Genomic DNA, 27,589 nt, shown 5'->3' with positions numbered 1-27,589 from the left:
CAATCCTCCGATTTCGTATGTACTTATGAGTATTTCGCAACCAATACGAGGAATTTGTGCGCAAAATGAGCTAATTCCCCGAAAGCCATTGCTCCATTATGTACTATCGGCAACAATGATTAATCAAAATGTATGAGCAAATTAACTTGACTCAAACACAAGTTCAAGGTGTGCTCACTCTGTTGGCATTTCATGCCTGTAAGCCAAATCTCTTTTTATGCCTGCATGCTCTTCTACATACAAACTTTCGACAAACATGCATATATACGAATATACTTCCAGTCTAATGAGATTCAACCGAGAATTTATGATATTTATTGCTGTCGCTGCTGAATTGCCACCGAAGCATTGCTGTGACAGAAGGCGCAAATTATGAATTGCGGAAGGGTATGAGCATATGAACGAACTCATATAGTATTCACACAATATGCTTAAAAGCGATATTCGTTTTCGGATTAGGGTGATCCCGACGCATACATAATTACATCAAAATATTTTGCTTTGCTAAGTTAGAAGAACGATTTCCTTTGGCGTTACTGAAAGTTGCAACTAGTTAAAATGGGCCTGCTTGCAGATTCAATGAACAACTGAAATCATTTAATATATAAATATTAATAATTGTCAGAAGTTGTGCGAAACAATCTAATTCCTTCAATATGTAATGAGTATGCGGATGCGGACGCGTAAATAATATTAAACTGCCGGAACGTGCTTGACAATGGCGGATAACATTGGTCATTAGTAATTTTTCAATCTGAAATTGTACTGTCACACTAAACGGTTGTTAGCCCTCGAACAAAAATAGCTGTGGTAGTCTTATTATGGTTTATCAAGTTGACATTTATGGCCCTGGAAAGTTGAGTTTAAGACCTTCCCTCAAATAATCAAAAAATCTCTACGGTAATTCGAGGTGACATTGACTGATTTTTTTAATTAGTTCCGAAAAGAATTTGGTCTAAGAAATGTCACATGTCACGGGTATTCTTCTCTCATAAGATTAAAGATTCATGTATTAGTCCTAATTTGAATCGGATGAGTATGAACACGAGTAGTATGTTGATTGCCTTAAGCTGAAATAAGTTGAATAAATGTCTGTGTGTTAGTTAGTTTTCGTTGAAATAAGAAAATAATTATTGGCACAAAAGCCAATCCTTAAATCAGTGTAGAGAATATGGCATTTTCCCTTCTCTTAGTCACCTTAAGATTATATCCCCATTGAGCTTTTGTATATGGAGACGCGCTTGCGCAGTTTCTCCAGGGCCTATTTACGCCATTAACGGATTTGTATTTGAGTGTGTGCTTAGCAGAAATCAATTAAGTGTTCGTGTCCATCTGTATTAATTAATCGAGCGACGTGTGTTCAGGCGAAAGCGCTGTAATGCGTCCTTCATTAATAAAGTAGTAAATGGAGCAACTTATAGATGAATCTGAAAGGAATAGTTGTGTATTATTTCGCAATTATTTGAATTGATTGAAGGTGGTCTTAATCTGGAGATGGTGGCAGATATCAGTTGGTAAATTGAAACTCAGTGTCTTATTTTGATCCGTTTGTATGTGAAAGTGCCAGCACTTGCTGAATGAATACGCTCATGTACGAGCCTGGAAATACCAATTACATTTACAATTAAGAGCCCCAAGAAGTCGTAAACGTTTAAGAGGCGGTACGCTGCAGAAATTCTGCATTTGTAGATGAGGGGAAGTGCCGCCAAGAATATCCACAGAAGTGTAAATGAAATTTATATACAGCAGTGGCTTCTTTTATTTACTCACTTTTCACTTTCAGAATGTTCTCAGGAGGGGATTCTCCTTAAGACATATCGTATTCAATTAAAACCCCATTTAAATACACCGAACACAGCAACAAGCTGCTCTACGTATATGAAAAGGTAAGGTAACGAAGTACATGTGCATGAACAGCTTAATACACTACTAAACCACTTGTTTACTTTCATACTTGCATTTCTACATTAGGCGTCTGGAAGCTGCTTTTTCGACTGCCTTGTAGAAAAATTCCTAGCCTAAGTTTGAAAGTTTGGAAGTCACACATTCTTGATATAGTCAAAAGTTTCTACAAAGGATTCATATCTCTTTCTGAACAGATCTTTCTTCGCAAACATTTTTTTACCAACGACATTAAGTAGTTTTGGGTCCCTTGTTAAATATATATTTCGGCCAATTAACCAACATTTCACTCGAAGTAACCCAGATACATATCGTTCCACTAGGGAAAGCTTACTCTACAGGGTAAGCAAGAGGCATACCAATCCAATCATATTTCAACAGAGTTTGTTTATATCACAACTGATTGCAGCCAGCGAAGCTTCAAGAAGACAACGAATGTGAGCTGTAACGCTTACCTGATCGCCTGTAGTAATGTCAGGCGGAGGGAAAATATGACGAAGGATGAACGGTGCGCCAAATGGCAAGCATTACGAGAATGTAAGCGGTAGAAAGTAGCAAATTAATTACATTAGACAGAGCGCAGCTTAGGAGGCTCGCATGCAGCGTGTTTTATGCAGTGCTCAGGAGCTACATGTGTGTGAGTGTGGGTGTGTGTGTGTAAGAGGACTCATAAAATATGAATGTACAAGCCACTTACACGCACACCCTTCCGCTTGCATACTAAGCGAGTTTCAGTTAGCCGAACATATGTGAGCTTATACTTTATGGCGGCTCGCCTCTTGCCTAGTCGCGGCTTGCCAGGCGTGTCGATTTGTCTTCGGCCATGTGACACCTCCCTCCTTCATTTGTCGACTGATGAGGGGCATCTTTATGCTTTATGTGCTTTTAAGGAATTTTACGAAAACCGAGGCGGCACTCACTTGCTCGGAGGTAAATTTGTACCGCATGAGTGTGTACGGGTGTTAAGTGCGACCGTTAGCAGGAACACTTGAGTGTTGTTGGTTTGCTGCGTTTAATGAACATAAAGATGTAGGACCATTTATTCGACAATTTAAAATGTTATTGTACAAGAGTGAATTACGCGAGTATTAACGTGTTAAACAAGTCCATCAAGGGATTTGGTAGTTTACTTATTTTTGTGTTTATGAAGGGGGCAGAATTAAAAATTTTTTCATTTCTATCAGGAATGGCTCAAAAATTTTGCATTAAATTTGCCTCTGTCACAAATCGTTCAGATATTCAATGGTCATAACGTAATAACCCTTATTTCGGATTTTAGTATCAAAACATATTTTATGGTTGCAGAGAACCAACTGACCAACTGAGTAGTTTGGAGGGCCTATTGACTCGAATATAGGTTTAAAATGAAATGTTTCACAATACAAGAAGAGATTTCGGTCATTTTGCAAACATTTTCCCTTATCAGCAAGCGAATACAAAAACAAAACACATCTTCGTGAATGTGAAAATTACTTCGCTACTCTTGTCATTTATTTTGTTTAAGCAGCGGCTTTAGTGCTCTATGAATTTGCATATTAAGGAGGCCTCCCTAGAGCAACGTAAGTAAAATTTGCTTTTCTAGAGCTGCTGGAGGTTTTCACTTTTTATTTGGAGAATTCTCACTCCCTTCGACGAGATTTTGTTTGTGCAAATTTCGCGCTCAAATAAATGCTAATCTCATGAGATTTCATGAAGCATCTCAATACACCAACACACGTGCATATGTATGCTATCACAATATTTATAAAGTAAGCGACACCAATTGAATATGAACAGTTTCTAATAAAGGGGCAAGGTATCCTAGGAATTCTCAAAAAATAACTGTATTCTCTTAGCAAAAAAGGATCCATACTTATGAAGAATCACGATTTTCCAAAGCCCTATGACAACCATATCAATATATAATACCTTTAATGGTGGTTTCAAAGCAAACAATTTAACCGCCAATGTACTTGGTTATCTTCAAAGCTTACAGAATTATAATTTACTCTGGAATTTGTATGAATAGATATGAACATATGTAAGAACCGTTTTAGCAGAAATTGTTTGTTGAACATTGGATTTGCTATGACTGGGTGTTAGTGTGTGTGTTGCAGCACTATATTGTGTGCAAATGTGTTCAGCAGTAAATTTGCAGCAGGTGAGTTGCAATGTGGTAGGGGATGGGTAATCGATAGCTATACCGCAAGCCTTATACAATAATGTGTACACAATGGCTATAACTGTTTATGCGCAATACGTGCTGAGTCATGGGATGTGCTTTTGTGCTCCGGCAATAGCTGCTAACATCACTCCGCGTGAGGTACAGGTGAAAGACCAAACTTAAATAAGTCTCTACATACACATGCGCATTATGTAGATATTGCCAGCATTATTCGGAAGCGCGAAAGGGAATGGTTTTACTATGAATACCTGATGAATCTAATTAAAAATCTCAGGCATTACTAAATTTGACTTGATGAAAGTATGGTGCGACAATCGACAAAGAGTTCCTTAGTAGACATACTTATTCAAAAACAGAGGATTCAGTGCAGCAGTAGGCAGTTTTGAGTTGTCAATACAGCTTGGGTTTTGTTTCTATTGTTCCAGGATATTCAAAATTTTAATAGGTCAAACGTTACTCATACGCTCTGGTGTCGCCAATATATTGTTTAATTTACTCCGAATTATCTGCAAGGCTTTTCTAACGAAGATAATACAATAAACATTCATATTTTTAGAAACCTGTCGTTCGAAGAGGATTTAAATCCCTCACTTAAACGATATATTAATCTAATATTGAACTATTTCTAAATAGTTTCTATTTCGACCTCTGTCTCAATATTCATATCCAGTAATAACAGATTTTAGGTTATTAAGTAATTGGTAATGCGGGGAATAGAACCAAATAGTTCCCATTCCTAAATGCTTAAAGCATTCCACGTTTATATTTAAACTTGCCTTTCAATTGAAAGAATTTATTTTCATTGAAAAAAGGACCGTTGCACATTTCCCTCCGCTCTACAAAAGCGGAGATATGTTTGCGCTGTTGTAAGTAAGTAAATGATTTCGCATGATACTTACACAGCTGCGCTTCACGTCTCCTTAATGGCCAACTATTGTGGAGCCATAAAATATGTACAAATCTCTACAAATGACGGAACTTCTTTACCGATAAGTGGGTGCACGTTTTGATGGAGAAATGGTGAAGTGACGGGATAAAATATATAAGACAGTGTATTAGTGTTTAGTGAGAGTTTATTAAAGGAACATAAGATTAGGTTACGAGGGAAAGTTTTCCCTTCACTCATGTGGAGGTGAAGCAGGCAGAGTTTATGTCAAACAAAATTTCTTTAAATTTTTCAGAAAATACTTACTTTCCCATACAAGCGACAAGCGAATGGGTGGCGGCGACTGATTAAACTGAGACAAAGTACAAATCATTAAATGACGGTTGTTCGCGTGGGTGAATTCCTCTAGATGTATTTACTTACATGTGTAACTAGGAATATTAAAAGACAATTTCACAAATAAAAGTGCCTTGCAGAGACAAGAGAGACAAATCGAAGATGGGAAATTAAGAGTATTGAATTTCTTTTAAGGCGATTGCTCACTTAAGGCAGACTATGAATCGCATATACTCGTATTGGTATATAATATCTCAATTTATATGTGCATGTGTATTTCGTTGAAATGTTTGTGTTCAAAGCATTGAGCTGTCTGAGACAAAATGAACTTCAATAAAATCTTTGGGAAATTTAATTGCAATCATTTAAAGAGCAATTGAACCACTTTGTTCTTTTGGCGTTATTTTTATGCTAAAAGTTCATTATTCATTTAAAAATGTTTTTTACTATTTTGTTTTAGTAAACCTGGAATTCAATAACTGCCTATATTTAGTTCAGTTTAACTATTCACTAAGAGTTTTTTATTTACCGTTATATATTGTCAAATCAATAAATAATTTGATTGCAAAGAAATGCCTCGCGTATTAAAAGAAGTACCACTGGACCCTACTCAAGTCTTCGCGTATTTCGATATCGCAAAGCCATATGAAACAACAACAATGCTGCTAAACCAAACTTCTGCCAAATATTTCCAGTGAAACCCGAATGCCCGTCGATGAACACACTCGGCGTAACACACTCAGCTATGCATTTGGCCAGAAGCGAGTATTCCGTCAGCCGTTGGAATTTATTGCTACCAATAAATAAATAATTTTAGCAGCGGCATCGATGATGTGTCTACACACACACGCACACACATGGCAAATACGCCAAGAACCTGCTGTGTGCACACATCCTCCAGTGTTTTTGGGCGTGTATTTGCACAAGTGCAGAGCGGAGCGCTTTGTTCACTTGCTGTGAAGCGAGATTTTATGACTTGGCGACTACGCGCAGTTGGAGATCGATAACGGAGGCGTTAATGGCTTGTCGACAAAGACAGGAGGCAGTAGGGCCAAAAGTGAAGGGGCATCCCAAATTCTTGTCATATATTTTCTTTATACCGGTTGTTTTCGGTCTGAATTTACATATGTTCGCATGAAATAAGTATCATCTTCATATTCGCCGTGTAATTTCAGCCCAGACGCCGTGTTCTCTTAATTTCCATAAAAATTACCGTAAAACCATTTAAGGCCATTTCAAGGCACCTGCTGGCAACTTTCATGTGCTTTTCCGCTCCTTGGTGACCGATTGGAATACGATTTCGGTACGCATTTACTACACATTTGGACGCTCAATTCGACTCATATTCACTTGAGCACGTATGTAAGGATGTAAGGTGAGGGGTGCGGTTGTGGCGAACGTGCGCGTTGTTATAGGGAAAAGGAGTTATTCGAGTGCCACGTGTGGACTTTGGCAAGGAAATCTTACACTTATTATGCGCCACCTATTTGAATTCATTCGGTTTCTACTTGTGCTCATTTTCTTGTATTGCTGCCTTCGAATAGCCTTGGGCTTCATACAAATTGCTTCAAAGAAAGTGTGACCTTGAGTGTCTTTGTTCGGATTAATGTATGATACTCCGAATTCTTAAAATAAAAATCTAAAAAAATTCCTTTCTTCATTTCTTGTTTACCTTCCCCATTCCATTACTTTTGAAACATTTAAAATATACGTCTTCAGTATTCCCACCCTGTATGTACCGAATTTCGGTCCTCAAATACCCACGTTTACAACATTTTGTTTCTGGTTTTGAATATTCATTGCCCATCTCATGTTACGCATATGTTGTCCGAACCCATTGCCCAATCACAGATTAATATTATTATTTCCTGGATTCATGGCTACTTACTCATCAACCAGATTGTAGTCCATTCCTTTCATACACTCGTATTTAGGGAAGTGAAACAGTATGCCTGAAGCATAGGTAATTTTATTTCTAATATGGTACAAAGAATTTTGGTGAGAGAAATTAATGGCCTACCTATTTACGGACATCTTTTATTGACATGTAAACAGGAATTGTGTGGACGTGTATAAATTTAAAAACAGGAGGACCACATTTCCAATAAAACAGTGTGACATGGGTATTTTTAGACCGAAAGTTTGGCCCTTAATGAATGGCTACATAAATTCGTGTGTTTGTTTGCTGGCATTGGCGAATATGTCAACTGTCGGTTTCGCCATTAAATTCTGGTATTGTGAAGAAAAATGTCTCCCATTGAAGTCTAGCTACATGCCTGCCATGTCTTGTGTTCGTTTGTGGATTTTTCAGAATTTCTTGAAAAGTTCAAAAGGCAGGCATTTTCTTTCGGCCGCTTTTCTTAAATTGCTTTTGGGTGTTTTTATCAGATTTCATTTCTTTGCACCTTCCTTCCCTTACTCTCCTTTCTTCATGCTGTTTTTACCTTAATTTGCATTCGTCTTGGCTCGCATTTCCCACAGCGGACATATTTTAAAGAAGAGGGAAAATGGGGAAGTATTCTCCATATGTGCTTTGTTGCTACTTTGTTTTTACTCTGTGAAAGAGCTCTTTAAAGCTTTGCGACAGTTTAAAATGACCTTTTTCGAGCAATTTATTTTGCAAAAGTTAAGTGTGTATTCTCTCAATAACCTTCGAGTTTTGTGGTCGGTTATGCGGTTTCTGCAAATGTTTAAATTGGTTAGAAAAAAATATACCCAAGAAATGTTTTTTAAGTAAATATTTAATTAATTAAATTTTGTTTAGTTTTGTGCTTGCCATTGTGTGATATATAAAGAAGTAAAGGAGTCCATCTTCAATACCAAAGAGTCAAGCAACATTTTTCCAGGTTTCATCAAGCTATTTCAAATGTTTCGAGAAAATAAAAAGCTGATGAAATTCAAAATAACGTTATATTGAAAGTGGTCATGGTTGTGAATGGATATCGCTTCATCCGATATCAACCCAATTGGTCAATTAATTGTACTAAGCAGACGTAATATGAATGATTCGAACCAAATTTAATTGCAATTTGTTGTATTAGTTTCTGAGATGTGACTTCCGTATTCATTTTGTAGCGTAAAATAATAAAATATTCTACAAACAGCATATCATTGGTGTATAACTTTTCTAGACCCTTTGCTATACTATCCTTAATCGGAGGGGAAACAAGCCTGCCAAATTACATATACGCGTCTCATGTTTACATATGTATGTACATAGATGTAAAGTTGTTTGCTTGTGTAATTCTACACACGACGGCAAAGCTGCCACAGCTTCATAATATAATTAAGAACTTGTTGCACTTGTCTACAGATAAATGGGAAATACTTCCTCGTTGACATCCACCCCATATGTAGTTTGTACCTCACCACTAGCCACATGGCAAATAAAGTCATCAACTCAAAATAATTAATTTAATTATACAGCCTGAAACGCGTGAATGCAATATCGCCCATTTTGTGACTCATATGTGCTGAAGGGGGGAAGGGCAGATTTCAGCCTTTAAACGTTACCTGTGAACTGTTGTAATATGAACCTCAATAATTTAATTAAAATTCATAATAACAAAGGACATCAAAACAGTTTTAAGCCGCGGCCGATGACTTTTATGAAAATCATTTTAATCAGAATGACAATTGAGGGGTGACTGCGATGGTACTGTGCAAGGCTAGTGATAGTTTAAATTTCTAACAAGCGCAGAACAGCTGCGGCTTTATTACAAGCCTAACATTTTAGTATGAGAAGCATATATGCAAGCTGTTCAAGCTGTTTAGGCTACCTAAAATACGTAAAAATGGTTCGTGAAAGAAGAGCTGTGTTATGCGTTGCAAAGACTTTACTCGGCCATACAAAAGCACGTACTAAATATGAATTCTTCTGCAATATCGCCGTATGCGGCGTAGCGTAGTCTAAGGCACATTGCATTTCATTGCGAGAGAGTGAGCATGCGCACTAAGAAGTCAGTGCCTTGCGATTTGCTCCGTTCCTAGCTCTGGAGGAGAAAAGTGGGAATAGTATTAATTCGAAGTTATGGTGAGCAAACATATTTGCTTATATATTTGATAACAACTCCTAGATTCTAAAGCAACAAATTCTGATCTAACCTTGATAGTCTTGTATTTTCTCATAAGATGATATAATTATATACATTATATGTCAGAGCATTAATCATTAATCGCTATATATTTGGATAATTTAAATATGTATGTTAGGAATATCTGTGAACGCCTGACTGGTTAATGTTTCAATTTCAGCTTGCGAACTGAAGCTTCAATGCCAAATATATTGTGTATCTTCATTTAAAGAAAAACTTTTGTCATCTCTACTTCTGCCTTGCGATAATCTGTTTCTAATGGAATTAATTTAAATTTGAAAGAGATGTGACACCTTCTCTCCACTTGTGTGCCTACTCAATTGGTACCTCTTTCCGCTTCGCACAGCTTAATCATTATTGTTGCTTTTGATTTATGGCCATGGCCAATGCATTGAGTTCTCCTTTCAGGTCTGTCGCACGCTCGTCTTGTGTTTGTCTGCTGTCGTTCCCATTTGGTTGCCAAATTGTGTGCTTTTGTCTGTCTCCGGTGATTATTTGTTTAAATCACGGTTGTTGCGCTCAGCCCCGCCCACTTGTTTTGTTTGTGTTGTTGTAGCAATTTATGCATGTGTTTTCTGAATTGGTTGTGATTGAGTAAGATACCTTTTGACTGAATTTAACATTATGCTGGCAGCCGGTCGTGCGTTTACCTTTCCTTTCATCTGCTTCTGTGGCACATTTCGTCCGTCCGGCCCTCCCATCATTTTGTGAACCATATTTCGTTGGCTTCATTTGCTCACCGAGGCTTATTGTTGCTTTTGTGTACGCTTGTGTTGTGCGCCGATATTTTCTTTGAGGATCCTAGGATTACCGTTGATTCACTTAATATTGTGGAATTTATTTCATTCAGTATTTTATATTTATATATAGTGTTTGTATATTCTATATAAGTACATATGCTAGCGAAGTGACCTTTTCTTCATTTATGCAAATTATTCGATAAAGGTTTTCGATGAAACACAATCTCTTGAACAAATGAATATCTGCGAAAGCTTATTGAGTTCTATTTATAGTCTCATAACTGAATTGTCTAATGTCTTTAGTTGATGATGATGCTAAGATAGGATATCAATGTTCCACAACCGATTCTTAAAGGCAAATTGCGCTTATGAACTTTGAGAATTCACTAAAATCATTGGTTGAAACCGTAGTTCATATATTAATGAAAAAGCAGCAACACCTTAAATATTTAAACAAATAAAGTAAATTGCTGTCGTCGCTGGAATTCCGTTAAACGAATGCATGTGGCCCAAATGTTCGAAAAGTGGCAACAATATTTCGCAATTAATTTTTACCACAAACATGCAGACGACGGGCGACGCGAAAAGCAATTACAATTTTTCTTCGCTCGGATGGAAGAACGCACATTCGCTTGGTTTGCCAGCTCGCTGACTCATGTGTACATTCAGTGGTGCGTGTTTAGTACATTGGTACATGAGACTCCCTCAACTGTGTGTGGGCGGATGCTTCTGTCTGCATCATGTTGCGTATACGCCATGGCACACACAACATAAAGTGAAAAGCAAAGCACCGAGTATTGGGAATAATGATAATTTAGTGCGTTGAACCAGCATCCATATTAGCTATAATCAGTTATTCAGGTTAATACAATGCCGCTTCTTATTTATTAGTGGAAATATTCTTGGCGAATTTGCATTAACGAGTTAACTCTCTGGTGTGTTCTCATATACTTTATGCTTAGTTACCTGTTGTTTGCGTGTGATTGCGTTAATTATTTGTGCGCGTTTGCTGCTCTCTCCAATTTTTTTCACTTTTTCCTAATGGCTGCAATTTGCGGGTTTACCTTCCAGCTAATGCTCATGGAAAGTATGCGATTTTTCTTAAGCTGATTTTTCCTTTCTTATCTCTTTCTATTACTTCTACATATGTATTTCGAATATACCTACCTAATACCAAATACATTCGCAAATTTTCTTTATATTATTCGACACTTCTAGTACTCACGCATATCTCCAAATATATTGATTGGACAATCGCAAATACCGTGAAGTGCCAAAAATGTGGTAATAATTTTCATATTTCGTAAATCTATTGTAATAGAATGCAAATGCCGTTTCATCCGTAGCTTTAACCGTGTCTTTGACAAAGTGTCGTATCCCCAAGGTGAGCAGCACTTAAGGCAGCAGCCAACAACTTAGAAGTGCAAAGTAATTCAACTTCGAGCGCGAAAGGCTTAATATACCAAGGTCACTTCAGAAATTTCGCGTGTTTAATTACGATGTGCCGTTATTTAGCATTTCCATGCGGAGAGAGCAATGTGTCGCGAAACACCAAAAATTAAATGTGGCGGTGAAAGGAAATTATAAATTAAGAGGAGTTCCCATGGCTACAACCCAAGGGGGTGACAATCTGAACGGTGATTTTGGTTATTTCTTGACATTTCAATTATTAACGCTGACAAATAAAGGAAAGTGCTGAACTGGCTGTAATTATTATCATATTTGAGGATAATTATTGTGCCACAAGTTAAAATATTGCGGATTAATCACATAATCTTGGCTGAAGTGGCTGAAGGCATAACCAATTTTAGAGAATATATTTAGTGTATTTCTCCACTTAGCTGATTCATATTAAAGTTTAATAATTTTTGTATTTTACTATAATAATTTTTAATAACAATTTGTAATTTATATTCATTTAGAAATGCATTCGTGTTGTACCTATGTATGGGAGTATCTGCTATGCCTCCTTAAACGACAATAATGCTCTTTTCCTGCTGCAAAAATTCTACGGTAATTCACAATAGTTTGATGTACATAATTTTTAGCTACCATGAATCACAGAATTGAAAGCACATTCAATAAAGATTTAATAAAATTTTAAGTGATAAAGATGTGGGTATAGAAATGATGGTGGGAACTGTAAGGGGCATTCACAAATAGTCACATGTCTTTGTATAGACTTCTTCAGCACTTCGGTCGTATTTATCAGCAACATTTTAAAAATTAAATTAAATTTGACATTTGCACTTGGCTGCCGTGGGACTGAAGCGTGTCACTGTGGAATGTTTGACGGGTGCTGATTTGTTGTTTTACTCGCAGGCGCGAAGAGATTGATAACGGTAATATAATGGCGAGCTAGTATATTCAAATGCTCTTAAAAATAGACATGACTGTGAGAGACAAAGCAATTCATTTACATATGGAGTGCAATTAAGCTGAACGAAAAAACGTGATGTGTTCACCGAAAATATTGCTGTTTACAAAATTCGATTTCATTTACATACCGCTATTATAGTTTTACTAGCTGATCCCACAGACGTTGCCCTTTGTGAAATTATTTGTTTTGAAAAGGAAAGAAAGTTGAATTTAGATTGTATTGAAAATCATTTATTTTCGATTTTTCTACATTTTTTTTCAATGTAACGCAGCTTGATAAACAACATTTTTCGTTTTCTGTTCCGGAGCGTAAATGTACAGAGAAGATGGTTTTTTAACCCGTGAACACTCCAATATAGCTGATCGTATGAAAGACATGGCATTTCCAGATTTATGCCACACATTTCCAGCAACTGTCTGTGTGACCTGTTGATTGACATCGCAAATGCAAGTTTCAGTGGAAACTTGAACTGAAATGGCAAAGCGTTGGAACTCAGAGGAATTGGTGGAATCAAGCATTCTGCCCCTTGTAAGTCCCTTTCAAAATTTTTGCAACTATCACATTATTCGATAGCTGCGTCACAATCAGGGTTCAATTACACAGTTTCGACATAATTACAGAATAATGACGAATCCAACTTTAAGATGTAAATGATGCGGCGGCATGCCAAGCAAATCCAAAAAATTTAGAAATTCAACACACAAATCTCCCTGAATTTGACTTGAATCGTATAGATTAAGTCATCAACATCGGTATTTTTGACAGCTAAAATTGCGCGTGCACTCAACCAATCGTAGTTACTTATAATTTTGGCCAATGTATTCAGATATACATTCGTCTTTCGTTGAAGTGATTTGACAAATGCCAGGTGGAATTGATATCAAACCATTGTTAATTTACAATTTTTAACAGTTCTTCTGTGGTTTTATCCTGTTGCAGGAACACTCGCATATTAATGGTTAATCATATGGTTTTCACGTACCGCCACAAATACTATGACTTGAGACATTGAATTCATCCGCCGCTGTTGATTTTGGAATAACAGGAAGTATTTGTCGAAAATCGCTAGCTAACGGTATCATTGCGCAACCAAAGCGACGATTATTATTCCACAGATCTTTCATTGTTCTGTCTAGAGAATTGCACTTATCTCATTTTGTTGCCAAAATCAATATTATCGGTTCCGCCGTTGTTGTCAACTTAAATATAATTCTTTTATTATTATCTTTCTAGCAAATGTTCAATATTTGTTTACTTTTTCCCTGTACTTCCACGGATATTTCAATACCAAAAAAAATAAGGAAAGGCTAAGTTTGGGTGCAACAGAGCATTTTATACTCTCGCAATTTATTCCTATAGTTTTATTAAGATATCACACAATTTGACCCATATATTCGGCATAAAATCCAATAGAATAACGAAAATCATTATATATAGTATATAATACAACTCTAACAAATAATTTCGACCAAATTAGTTATCACAAAAACGGTACTCACGTACTTTTTTTTAGAAGAGAAATAATTCTTTCATACATAACTTTTGTGTATCTTGAACCGCTTTCGCAGCGCAACGAACGGAAGCCCTCAAAGATAAATAATTTCCCCCGTTTTTTACACATTTACCACTCTTTCTTCGCTCTATCGTTATTGGTCGCAGGGTGTTGCTATAGCTATAGCCTATCGCCTTCCTCGATAAATGGACTATCCAACACAAAAAGAATTATTCAATTGGAACTAGTAGTTTCGGAGATTAGCGAGTTCAAACAAACAAACAAACAAACTCTTCAGCTTTATAATATTAGTATAGATTTCATAACTTTTACCATAACTCTTCGACGTTAGCGTAGTCAGCCGATGTTCATATAAGTTTTCATAACTTACTCTACAAATGAATGCTCTCTCTAGGCTAGACAATGTGAAGAGGAATATTCTATTCTAACCATATTTTTCAAAGATGTATTTAAAACTGGAAACATTAACGGAGATATGCAGGAAGGCATATACAATATGTATTGGATGTATGTATCCAACGCACCGTTCATGCTGAAGGGTTATCGGATATATTCCTGAATAATTCAGATGTTTAGACTTATATATTCTCTCTTTCCTATAAAGATTTTTTGTTTTTTTATTTAGTAAATATTATCCAGGGTTTGGAATGCATTAAGCAGATGTGTGGCTTTCTTGAATGTATGCTTCGCTCTCAATTCTATCCCTGAAGATTAATCATTTCTGTACACTTTCTCAGTTACTTGTGTGTGGTGCGTTTACGGCACACAGAAGTTTTCAATAAGTGCAAGTCTCACTCACGCTCATTCTGGGTTTCTAGCACATTCAATGGCTGCGAGCATTTTTGCACTTTTTGGTCCACTTTACCATTTCATGTTTCTTTCGATATTTATATCCTTGAATTTGAACGCGTATTAACCGAGGACAGGAAGGCATCTGTGCTCTTTTTGTCATTTATTGTCGGCTGGGTGGCGTTACCTGCAGCTTTCACCTGAGTTTGCCTTGCCACACGCACCCACGTGCACAACGACCAGAGCATTGTAATACAAGATAATCGATTTTATTTCACTTTAAATGCTTAAAGTGTGCAAGTGCCCGCATGCGATGGCGCTTTCGAGAGCAATGTATATTTAATTTCCCAATTGCTTGAAGTGGATGGTTCTTGAACATTCAAGCTGACGTGGAGTTATTAGAATATATAGATATATACTCGGTTTCGGCTCTATGGAAAATTATGTGGAGTAAAGTGGGAATAGCGAGCCTTAGATGCAAATTTAGAATCAAATTGGTCTGAGTCCAAGTTGGGACATTCACTACACTTTTTTTGAAAGCTTTATGAAACATTGACTTATCAGGAAAAATCAGGACGGGAAGAAAGACATCATAAATTTCGGTCAAAGCTTTGAAAATATACTTTTGATTATTCGGGTTTTCTAAGTGTATTTTAATTATTTTGACAAATGAAGATGATTTTTTATATATCCACAATCCAACTTTACTGCTCCATCATGGCTTTAATTTAATTGAGTCAAAATATTGCACATGTAATTTACCGTTACTGTTTACCCACAATTGTTATTAGCATTCGCTTTCAATAGCATTACTCTCTGGGTTTTCGGTAATTTCGGCCAGCGCCAGCAGCGTTTGTTTGCCACAGAATGTTAACATTTATCAGACCGATGAAGAGTTAACAATGCATTAAAGATGGCGACCAGACCAATTCAACTCAAATACCGAATAGGAAGGAGGATCTAGGGTAGGACGGTAGTGAGCAGCACATACCCATAGTAGATTGACGCCACAGCTATCGGAAATCCAATACTTTGTTGTTTATAAATAATGTGACTCTTGTCGTCGACTTTGGCTTATATATCTCCATTGCTTCACGAGATCTCGCATACCTTTGAGCCGTTTGTTGCACAAAGGTTGAAACTCTCTTAGCATTCGGGTTCTTCTCTGCCAAATGTTGGTTGGTATACTTGCTTTCAAAAAGCTTGATAACCAGAGACCAATAAAATCCAGCCAAATTGTTCACTCGCAGGTTGAAAGTGTGCAGCTTGTTGGTGTTGTGGCTACCTTTGCCTGTTGTCTATAGCACGATAAAGAAGTTAATGGGGAGAAGGCTTCATCTGTGGCGTAGTTACCGTTAGTGTTTTCGTTGTTCGATGTTGTTGTTTGTAGTTTGCTGGTAAAGTTGGTCGCATTAGTGCTGCTGATGTGCTGTTTTTGCGGCTTTTGCGGCATGCACGCCTTCTGCCAAGCCCTGAGTGCTGCGAACGTGCGGTGTCGCACTGCTTCCCGGCTTTGCTGCTCCATTAAAAGCCGACTTGTTCGGTTTAGATTGGCAATGACACAGCAATTCGTTGTCATTGTTGCGGTTTGGCAAAGTTTTTCTGACCTTGAAGGGGGGAGTATTCCATGCATATGTACGTGTGTGGAGGTGTGTAAGGGGAAGTACAAACTACAGCTCAAAAAGTTAGAATAGTATATGTATGGGTGTAAATGAAAGAATAAAAGAGGATTGAGAATATGGAAAGAAGTTGAAACTGATATGTTATTGAGTGAGTCTTGAATATGAAATACTAATTGAAATAACAAATTAAGCCGTGTTCACACGTTATTTTAGTCACTGTAAGAGTATGCCATTTAAGGCTTTTAAAAATTCAAAATTTTTACTAATGGTAAGACTTCAAGATCAGATAAGAACAAAACATTAATCTTTGTTGAATACTTGAGACTTTAACCATATACTAAAATATAACTATAGAAATTTGTAATTATAAACGGAGTATTGTCACATATTCATCCAGTCCTAGGCTGGCTTCAAATCAAAGAGCAAGGCATAAACCGTATGACAGCTAAGCAAGTAAACGCCGGCTGCCATTTTTGTTGACCGAAAATGACCTGCGCTTGAACCACGAGACCTGCCCACTAGCTCGAGACTTTATAATTAGATTTATGGCTTAGATTTTGTGTATAACCGTGGTGGTTGGTGGACATTACAAGATACCTAGAGATATATAAATACAATACAGCCAAACGCATGTTGCTTGTTCGTAGTCAAGGTGACTTTGCGTTGAGTTTGACCAAAATTTTAATTGTCCTCCATTAGGGTTTGTTATTGCAGCTTCGCTTATCTCTGCTTTGGCTTGTCTTCTGCTCAAAATAGCCTAATTAATATTCAGGTTTGCGCAAGTAATTGGAGTTTTTGATTTTATTTCCCCGTGTGTACTTTAAAGTTTCCGAAGTTCTTCGAAAGAGTTGCCTGACTGCCGGCGCAGACGACACTGAGTGTCTTTTACTTTGATATACTTCGTAGCCCGAGGATACTTAAGTGACTTTATTACGCTTGTTGTAATTAAAAGTTGTGCTTTCTTACCTTGAAAATCAGGCACTCACCTGCGTGAAGCATTGCAGGAATAAAGCAATTATTGAGTGTAAAATGAAATAAAGTAAAATTTTAGTTGAAATCTTCTTGCAAAATACATTAGATCCAAGTAATTTCATTGTGTTTCGCATAATTTAATTTAATTTTTTGTCTTGAAAAGAAACAAACCAACAGTCTTGAAAAAAAAGTAGAAGAGAGCAGCATACAAGTAATTGCGGTAATTGAATAAATACCAAGAACAAAGCGCAGTGCGATATGACGACATGATCGATGAACCCACTAAATTTTCAGCTGCCAACTTAACATCTTAATTTCGCATTCACTACATTCAGCTGCTACACGCGGCGTATACGCAACATTCTCAGGCACACACATTAGTCATACCATACATACATACGCACATCTACCTATACATAGATAAATCATGAGTGAATGAGTGTTTTATTCACTTCAGTGCACCTCATATACATAATTCACAGCTATATAGTTGATTTGTTGTTGTTGTTGTTGCTGCGACTAAACAGGTGCCAATTCAATATTGACTTTGGAAATGGTGTGGAATCGTCTCATCCGTGGACTGTCAACAGGCGTGGGGATTGGGTACACGACACATCGGAGTACACCTGCTTCGAGTAAGTTATGTGTTGACATACATTTATTGATGTTCATCTGCTTTTATGCGCTCACACACACATACACACACGGCATTTACACAGCGGATGAACCTTTGATTGATTAATGTGACGTCCATCATAACTGAACGTTCGTAAATGCTGACAAGTTTCAAGATGGCAGGTTTTCTATTTACTGCGATTGAGTATGTGTGTGTAAGTGTTCATGCATAAATTTCATTCCAATTAATCTAACGGGAACAGCGAGTGAAAAGCGATCGCTTAGCCATCCTTTGCAACACAAATAGGAGCGAAAGAAGAAGAAGAAAGTTCATGCAACTATTTCCCACCTACATATAGTAATTTCATAATAAAATTCATTTACACACGTGTAATTGCCAAATATGTTTGTATGTGTGTATGAGCTGCGTTGGGTTTGTTTGATGTCAGACGTTTTGTCGTCGAAGGGGTCAGAGTTCGGTGGATGTTAAAGGTGGAGGCAACATGCTTCCTCACATACAAAAAAACGTGACTCCATATTGCTAAAGGGTGATTTTTTAAGAGCTTGATAACTTTTTTTAAAAAAAAACGCATAAAATTTGCAAAATCTCATCGGTTCTTTATTTGAAACGTTAGATTGGTTCATGACATTTACTTTTTGAAGATAATTTCATTTAAATGTTGACCGCGGTTGCGTCTTAGGTGGTCCATTCGGAAAGTCCAATTTTGGGCAACTTTTTCGAGCATTTCGGCCGGAATAGCCCGAATTTCTTCGGAAATGTTGTCTTCCAAAGCTGGAATAGTTGCTGGCTTATTTCTGTAGACTTTAGACTTGACGTAGCCCCACAAAAAATAGTCTAAAGGCGTTAAATCGCATGATCTTGGTGGCCAACTTACGGGTCCATTTCTTGAGATGAATTGTTCTCCGAAGTTTTCCCTCAAAATGGCCATAGAATCGCGAGCTGTGTGGCATGTAGCGCCATCTTGTTGAAACCACATGTCAACCAAGTTCAGTTCTTCCATTTTTGGCAACAAAAAGTTTGTTAGCATCGAACGATAGCGATCGCCATTCACCGTAACGTTGCGTCCAACAGCATCTTTGAAAAAATACGGTCCAATGATTCCACCAGCGTACAAACCACACCAAACAGTGCATTTTTCGGGATGCATGGGCAGTTCTTGAACGGCTTCTGGTTGCTCTTCACCCCTAATGCGGCAATTTTGCTTATTTACGTAGCCATTCAACCAGAAATGAGCCTCATCGCTGAACAAAATTTGTCGATAAAAAAGCGGATTTTCTGCCAACTTTTCTAGGGCCCATTCACTGAAAATTCGACGTTGTGGCAGATCGTTCGGCTTCAGTTCTTGCACGAGCTGTATTTTATACGGTTTTACACCAAGATCTTTGCGTAAAATCTTCCATGTGGTCGAATAACACAAACCCAATTGCTGCGAACGGCGACGAATCGACATTTCACGGTCTTCAGCCACACTCTCAGAAACAGACGCAATATTCTCTTCTGTACGCACTGTACGCATTCGTGTGGTTGGTTTAATGTCCAATAAAGTAAACTGAGTGCGAAACTTGGTCACAATCGCATTAATTGTTTGCTCACTTGGTCGATTATGTAGACCATAAATCGGACGTAAAGCGCGAAACACATTTCGAACCGAACACTGATTTTGGTAATAAAATTCAATGATTTGCAAGCGTTGCTCGTTAGTAAGTCTATTCATGATGAAATGTCAAAGCATACTGAGCATCTTTCTCTTTGACACCATGTCTGAAATCCCACGTGATCTGTCAAATACTAATGCATGAAAATCCTAACCTCAAAAAAATCACCCGTTAGAATCAGTGTGTGTGAACTTTAGTTGAGCTATAATCTAATAAAAGAGAAAGTTTTCGCTGTGTGTATGAGTATGTTTACTGTGTGTCCCTCCCATCGACAGGAACATTGCTGCAGGTGTAAGAATTCAAATACCGCATTAAAATGTAGTTGTGTTAAGCGCAGGCATTACCATCCTTCGAAAACAAAGGTATTTGGGAACAGTTTGCAGTTGCGGTCTCTTTCGCTCTCTCTAGTGTTGAGTATTGCAAAGAGACGAAGGAAATAGCACGCAGAAATTTAAAAATGAGATAATTGTTGAAGCAAAAAACAAATATTTTTCTAAAGATATTAAATACTAACAATACTTCTGAGACACTTTTACGATTATTATTTTTAAAGTCTCCAATGTGTTCAAGTCTAACTATATAATCTTAAAAATAAATAAATTAATTCACACAGTGCAGAGTGCAATTTGCGCTCCAAATCCTCTCTCATGCTCTCTCTTTCTCTCTCTCTTGCATTATTTTGTTACGTTCGTTACGTGCTAACGTTGTGTAACGCTTACGGCATAAAGCGAATATAATGGCAAACACGACAGGATATCAAATCAGTTTGTCCACAATCGTAGCGAGTAACGGTGGATTACGCGAAGAGCTCGCCAAATGCCAGCCAATGCGTTACTGAATGTCACAAAGAGTAAATAATCAAAAAAGTATCCAATAAAAGCAACAATTCAGTGAAGTGCAGAAGCTTACTTATTCGACTGTTGAATGGTATTTATCGTGGATTTTTATTGCCATAAGCGCAGCGTTCGAGTGCATCTGGGAAGTTTTAAAGGACCAACACATCAACATACTCGTACATATGGAATAGTGAATTCACTCTCGTGTGTGTGTTTGTGTTGAAGGCACTTCATTGTGTTTGACGGCTGAATTAATGAAGTTGTCACACGTCGACGCGTCCAAATGAGCGAACTTTTTCTTCAATTCAAATGTATTGTTTTGTCAAATTGACTGCGACAAATGTGAATGGCAGTGGCAGTGTGTTCCTATGTGTAATAAAAGTCATCACAACAACAAATGAAAAAGTAAACAAGAACAGCTGTTAGCTAGTGTAAGCGATTTCAAATGGTTTTCTCGTTGTGTTTGTGAGGAATTGCTTATATTGTGTCTCATTGCTAATTAAGGCAAACACACAAAGGACAGTCCGCGAGTTGTTGTGCAATTGTTGAATACCGTCGGCATTTCAAAGCGTTTGCGTGACTTGTATATCGGTGATAAGCCGTTTTGTTGCCACAAAAAGAAATACGGCAGCCAGTAGACATCAAATAACGGTTTAACAGAGTGCTTAATAATTTTTGCATTTGTTTGATAAACAAATCGCTGTGTTTACTTCACTTTGCTCGCTGAAGTTTACACAATTTTCCAGGGAATTAAATGTTGGAGCGCCCTTGGCTCGCCACTTTCATTTGATAAATGATGCTTTCGGAAGATCGTGAATTGCGGCTCTTATAATTGCAATTAAATAAAATGTAAACAGAATTGTTTAAACTATAAAAGCTCCTAATTAAAGCTACTCATTATTCGATCTTGAATCAGCCTTTAAATAATCAAAAAACAAAGAGAATATCTGATAAACATGAATTTGACATTCCATTCAATTTAGTGTTTCCTCTTACTATTTCCAGTTTAAAATTGAGCATTATTTAACACAAATTATGTGCTGGCGTTATCTTTCATTTGCAATTAGTAAGCGTAGAGTTTGAAAAGTGGAGCTTAATTTGTAACGGTAGAATTTGATATGGGCGGTTGGGTATTATAATTACTGAGTGAGTAGCCGCTGTTGCGTAATAACAAGAACGTGCGGATTTTGAACTTATCCCTAAGGGTTGCATATACGCCATGGCGTATCTCAACGCCACCAGGAAGGAAGTAAAATAAATTTATAATTGAATTAAAAATAAAGTTTTATTTAGCAGTTAACTCAGCGGTGTCTAGAAAAATTAATTAAAAAAGACATTATGTGGTTAACTGGATAAAAAATTAAAAATCGGAATTTAAGTGAATATCTCATGCGATAATACTGTGAGCAACACAATCACCAATTCAATTTAAAAGTAGAAGTTTAATAATCATATCTGCCAGTACAGGCTGAATTGTAACAGTGCACATCAGGGAAACAGGATATCAACAAAAATATCATAAATACAGTTATCAGTCATTAGTACGTCGTACGCGTCTTCTTTGACAAAATGTTTTGGATATTACGTCGCACCGGCGCTGCGAATTTCTTCAATTCGCTGAACAACAATTGCAGCTCATCGAAGGGCGGGAATAGTTCGGGCACACAAGGTAAGTAAAATTACCCGGAAAAGGTAATTTATTAAGGAAATTTGTGCCAATTATGCACCAAATATCGAATTCTATTGAACACCAAATTTAATGATGGGCTTGGTATTCTGAGGAATACCTCTTGCAATTTAATTTTAACGGCAAAAGCCTGTTTTTACCGTAAAAGCTTTCCGTAATTGATATTTAACCAACGATTACATGCGTGCAACTGGTTGATATCAAAACCAGTTCTGAGGACTTTACTTGAATACTGCCAATATGTAATCAATAGTTAGGTTTAAGTTATAAAACCTAGCGCGTAAGCTTTGTAATACCCTTCTCTCTCTGACATCGACCGCATACACATCTACTTATTAATACTTTGACTTACCATTTATTTTTTATCTTTCTTTTCAAAACAAAAAAGGATTTTCCAACGAAGAACTGAATTTGTGACAGATAATAATACTTTTTATACTTTTATAATTATATTCATTTGCTTCAGGCCGTTACTGTTAACTATTATGAGCATATTCCACCGCGTACAACATAGTTGTACAAATATAAATATTTAAGAATGTTGATATTTTGCGCTTGTCCTTTTAAGCCTACAATGTAATATAGTGAAAACAAAAGTCAAGTCGGAATGCCTAAGAGAATGAGTACGGTGTCCGCTTTTCATTTGAGAGTGCTCAAAGTTTAGCGCAAACTTCCCACATGCTAGCTAGTCCATACTTCCAGACACATCGCACAACTACATACAGGGTGCACCATCTCTAAGACGGTTTGTAAGCAAAAATTTCGAAAATTAGTTTTGTATTTGAGATATTTTTTATTTCAAAATTTTATAATGTTTTTCAACTGCCTTTTGAATGCGTCATCAATCCAGAGAATTGAATCAGTAAAATTAAATATTTTTTGCTGTCCCTTCTATTACGTTTTTGAGATAACTAAGTAATACAATATTTACATGCTGACAAAAAAGAGATGGTACACCCTGTACCAGCATAATATAGCGCTAACACGACAATATGTAAAGCAACAGTAGTTTTGCCCACAACAAACGCCCAAACTAACCACAAAGTCAATAAAAGTTTGCATGAGCATATGGACAAGTACACCACGCCCCGCATGTCCTCCCATGCATGTTTGCGTCTAAAAAGATTGCTGGAAGTACTCGCCACAGTTCGCCGCCTACGGTGGCTGCACTTCGATGCACTTTAATTATGGCCGGGGAGGGAGGAAGTGTGTCTGCACCCTCATGTGTGTTCATTATGTTAAAGCATGGGCGGTTGTACAAGTGCTTATGCGCGTAGAACATATGAGTTTGAGGCAAAGTGCCGGATACATAACGAATGAATGAACGTGTGTGTATTTGCTGTCGGAGAGATGACGCGTTAGTAAATATTAATAGAACATAGCGCGATGTTTGAGTGAATTTCACGGAGGAAAAAACTAGCAAAGCAGTGACCTTGAAAGACAAAGTGCTTGTCTCCCGGCATCCCCCTCTTCAACAATTCATCCACACTGTTTTTGCGTGTAATTTCCATGCTTCATCCTTTCTCACAATTTTTTTCCAGAAGGAAATGTCGTGTCCTTGCGTCTTTTATGTTTTTCTTCATATTCTATTATTTAAATATTAACGCCCTTCAATTTTATTGCAACAAACATCCATTATCATACACTGCTAAAGTTACCTTAAGGGAATGTGTGTATGTACATTAAGGTGGTCCTTAGTTGTATGGAGGATAAAAAAGTTTCTGGATTCTCGATCGCACCCCCTAGAAATATGAGAATAGCCAAAAAGCTAGTATATACAAAGTTTTAGGCCAATCAAAAAAGGTTTAGAGGTTGCGCAAGGAGCTTGAAATCCTGAAAAAATTAAGAATTTTTGCCATCTGGTTTCTATACCGTAATAAGATCTGCATTTTATTACCTTTCCAAAATTACTACAATCTTAAAAATCGGTCGATTGATGATAGAGTTACAGAAATACAAATATGAAAGTAAATTAAATGTGTTGCACGTGCAGTCTCAAGCGTCGCATGCTCGTGATATACCGTTATAACGGTTCTAATGTTATTCTTATTATCTTATTACGGTATGGAAAACCAGTAAGGGATAGTGTACGAAATATGGAAGTCTGAGACATAAAAATGGCAAAAATTCCTAATTTTTCAGGATTTCAAGCTCCTTGCGCAACCTCTAAATCTTTTTTGATTGACCTAAAACTTTGTATATACTAGCTTTTTGGCTATTCTCATATTTCTAGGGGGTGCGATCGAGAATCGGAATACTTTGGAAAATAAGGGCCACCCTAATGTACATATATGTATGGGATTTTGTTATTATGCTATTCTTTGAAGTGGAGCAGCTGGGGGTTTGAAATAATATTTCTACATGTAAATAATTAGAGTATTTGAAATTTATTCCTGGAAATTGAAATTCCATTCTATTAAATCTCAATTCCATTTACATCTCTAAGTTCTAGCGGAATTATTAAAATTTTGTTAGTAAATCTCGCTTTCCAAATGTAGACTAGACCTTAACTGTTGCATTACAAAGACATAGTTATGTGCGACGTTTTGTTATTATTTGAATTTAATTCAGCCTTGTCCTCCCTTTTGGCTTCTTTCAAATTTTCGTAATTTTCGGCAACGGCGGCTCCAGCAGTTGGAACAGAGTATAATCAGCATGAAAAAAAATTTACACTTTTAATATAAATGACAGGTTCGAGTGGCCTAGCAATTGGAAACAATTTGGCAAATATTGAATGTAATTTCTTGTGGAATTTCCTTTTTGAAATATTTAAGTTAAATTTACTAAAGAAGCCGAAATATATGTTGAAATTAATAGTGAAGCATTTGAAGGCAATTCAACTTCAGCAACTCGACAGTGGAATACCCTCTATGACAGCCCTACACAGTCACTCAAAAGTACATGTGTGTGTCGAGAATATTAAGCAGACGACTGGTGAGTGAATTTTTCTAAGTATGCAGAAGTCAAAACGAAATGTGAAAATAATTGCCGAGCGGCAGATAAGTTGCAGTAACGGAAGATATAGAATTTTCTGCTAAAAAGGCACGACAAACACACAAAATGGGGACGATCCTTTCAGCGGGTGCAAACGGAAGCATTTGGGTCTAATAGCAGAAACCGTTATTATAATAAGTGTGCATACTAAAGGCCAGAGGGAGTTACTAAGAAGTCCAGTCAAGCGCGCAAACCAGTCGGCAAGCCAAACGAAGCTCACCAAATGACAGAGCAATTGATGAGATGTGACTCGAGTCACAATATGGCGGCCGCTTTCGCCTAAGCAGGCGTAAAGATGATGTGGCATCTGCAGTTACCGTTAGTCCCTCACTAAATTACACACTGACACACTTTCCACGTTTGCCTCCATGGACCCACATACCCACAGAATCCACACATTTAACACTGTAAAAGCCTCAGAGCTCCCTCGGATCGTTCGTTCGCCATTTAACTTTGGTCGCACAGCTCTCCGCTGGATTTATGATTATTATTAGACACCTACTTCCGTTGACGACTTTTGTATTCTTTCAGAAGCGCATGCATCAGCAAATCTGAACGGCGGTCAAAAGCGAGAGCGAAAGAGTATAAAAGGCGGCATTGTGAGCGTGTGCAAATTGCGTTTATGTGAGCGAAGCAGGATGCGCCATTCAGAAAGGATAACGTTGCGAATCTTTGTCGTAAAGTTTTTTGAAATGTGCAACGGTGCGTAAAATAACAAACTTAATGCTTGGCGCAAGTAGAGTGGAAGAACGGTGAATGCACTGTACCGTTATGAGCGCCTGAAGGTGACGACGGGCCAATCGCATAGACATGGCTGTCAACTACTAGTACGTTCCCAGCGGTTCCACATCTGTGTAGAGTCTTCCAATTGTGTCCACGATCTGGTAATGTGAAATTGTCCAGGCATCGAGGGCCGTTTCCCTTAAATCTGGTACATTTATTCTCAGAGGAAGGCAGAAACAGTAGAACTTTCTTCTGAGAATAATTACTAAAGAAGTACAAATACACTGAAACTGAAACTTTGAAACTTGCATGTAAAAAACGATACTGATAATCACCTCTGATATTAATGGAGTTTCTTTGAAGCGATATAAGTGTTGTCATAAACATCTTCGGAACAGCAGGTGAAGCGCAACTAAACTCTCAAAATACGAACCAACCAAATCAAACCAGTTTTCCTTATACAAATTTTTGCAACTTGAATGGTTCTGGGAGGTAGTACCCTTCAATGACATGAGTCAACAAATTGTCTGGCAATTTTAAGGGATTTAACGCGTCAATGCGAAAATACCTCCTTGGCATAACATTAAGGCTGACGAAGGCAGCAGTGACGTACGCAGAAATGGAAATTCAGATAATGCTGATTCAGCCTTTTCGCATAGACCAAAAGGGGGGCCAATGCTGCCTGCAGAGCAAGAATATGGCAAACACAAAGCTTAATTAACGGCAACTTAACCGTAAACTCACACTTCCCCGGGATATATTGTTGTCAAGTTATAATTAGAGTGTGGTGAAATTAGCGGGTTGTGCGTATGAAATTATAATTAAGTCATTGACGAGCCAAAAACATACGAAATGCGTAAAAATAAACAAGTTCATCTGGTAATGTGTGTGTTAGTTAAGTGTATTCGTTTTGGATCGCATTCTTTTAAAGAAATGGCAATTTATTTTGGTGAGGTGAGGTTATTTTCTCCCTCCGAAGCTTCTAAAAGGAAGTGGTCTCATCAGATATTTGTGAATACTGCCTTAATAAGAAAAAAAAAACACTTCTTTTACCAGTTGTGACTGTTGATTCCCCATTGTCCTCAGTTTCATTATGCACCTCTTCCTTTAAGAATAATTTATTTATCGCCTCCATTAAATTTTTGTCTTCCCAGCTTTTAAAGTAATTTATTGGCTTTCACAGCAACCAAGTGGCAAATTCAACTTTTATTCTCGGCTTTAATACTTACCGACATTCATTCTTTCGTTCGGCCATGGAATTGTGTGTGTTTCCCTTTAATAAGAAAATGAAATTTTTTTCTGAGAATTTAAATAATACAAAATCGACATTGATGAGGGACATTTAAGCGCATGATGGCCGACCGCCGGTGAAATAAGTCAAGTTTAGATTCCCTCTTAAGGTGATTAAATGGGGTTTAGTTCTAAAGAATGGCTATAAGAGAGTCTACCGTGGCGCACATTTCGATAACAATAATGAGAAGGGTTGTGCATAATGCCGAACGATATTTTCGTCCCAAATATGTACAGCTTAACCATCGTCTAGTCAAGAGTTACCTGCTGAAAATAAATATTTTGTGCGCTCCAAAATGTCACAAAGTACAACTACAAGGCTTGGAGGAAGTGTTGTTGGCGCAACAAATCACAGTCTAAATCGCAAGG

At 37.3% G+C, this 27,589-nt stretch overlaps 1 protein-coding gene across 3 annotated transcripts in view; it reads left to right on the top strand.

The window, feature by feature from the left end:
- LOC105220715 (uncharacterized) overlaps positions 1-27,589 on the top strand; it is a 134,698-nt gene that overhangs the window by 82,528 nt on the left and 24,581 nt on the right. Inside the window, exon 1 of one of the 3 annotated variants that reach the window (XM_054230436.1) lies at positions 20,470-22,195. The exons of the other annotated variants lie outside the window; for them this stretch is intronic. Within the exon in view, the coding sequence (XP_054086411.1) occupies positions 22,096-22,195 (100 nt within the window). The 5' untranslated portion in view covers positions 20,470-22,095. Of the gene's footprint in view, positions 1-20,469; positions 22,196-27,589 lie in introns of those variants that run through there. 3 annotated transcript variants of the gene reach the window in all.

The sequence above is a fragment of the Zeugodacus cucurbitae genome, chromosome 2 (genome assembly GCF_028554725.1).
Source record: "Zeugodacus cucurbitae isolate PBARC_wt_2022May chromosome 2, idZeuCucr1.2, whole genome shotgun sequence".
Taxonomy (NCBI): domain Eukaryota; kingdom Metazoa; phylum Arthropoda; class Insecta; order Diptera; family Tephritidae; genus Zeugodacus; species Zeugodacus cucurbitae.
Note: the sequence above shows the minus strand (reverse complement) of the source record. Positions and strands in the feature narration are given on the sequence as shown.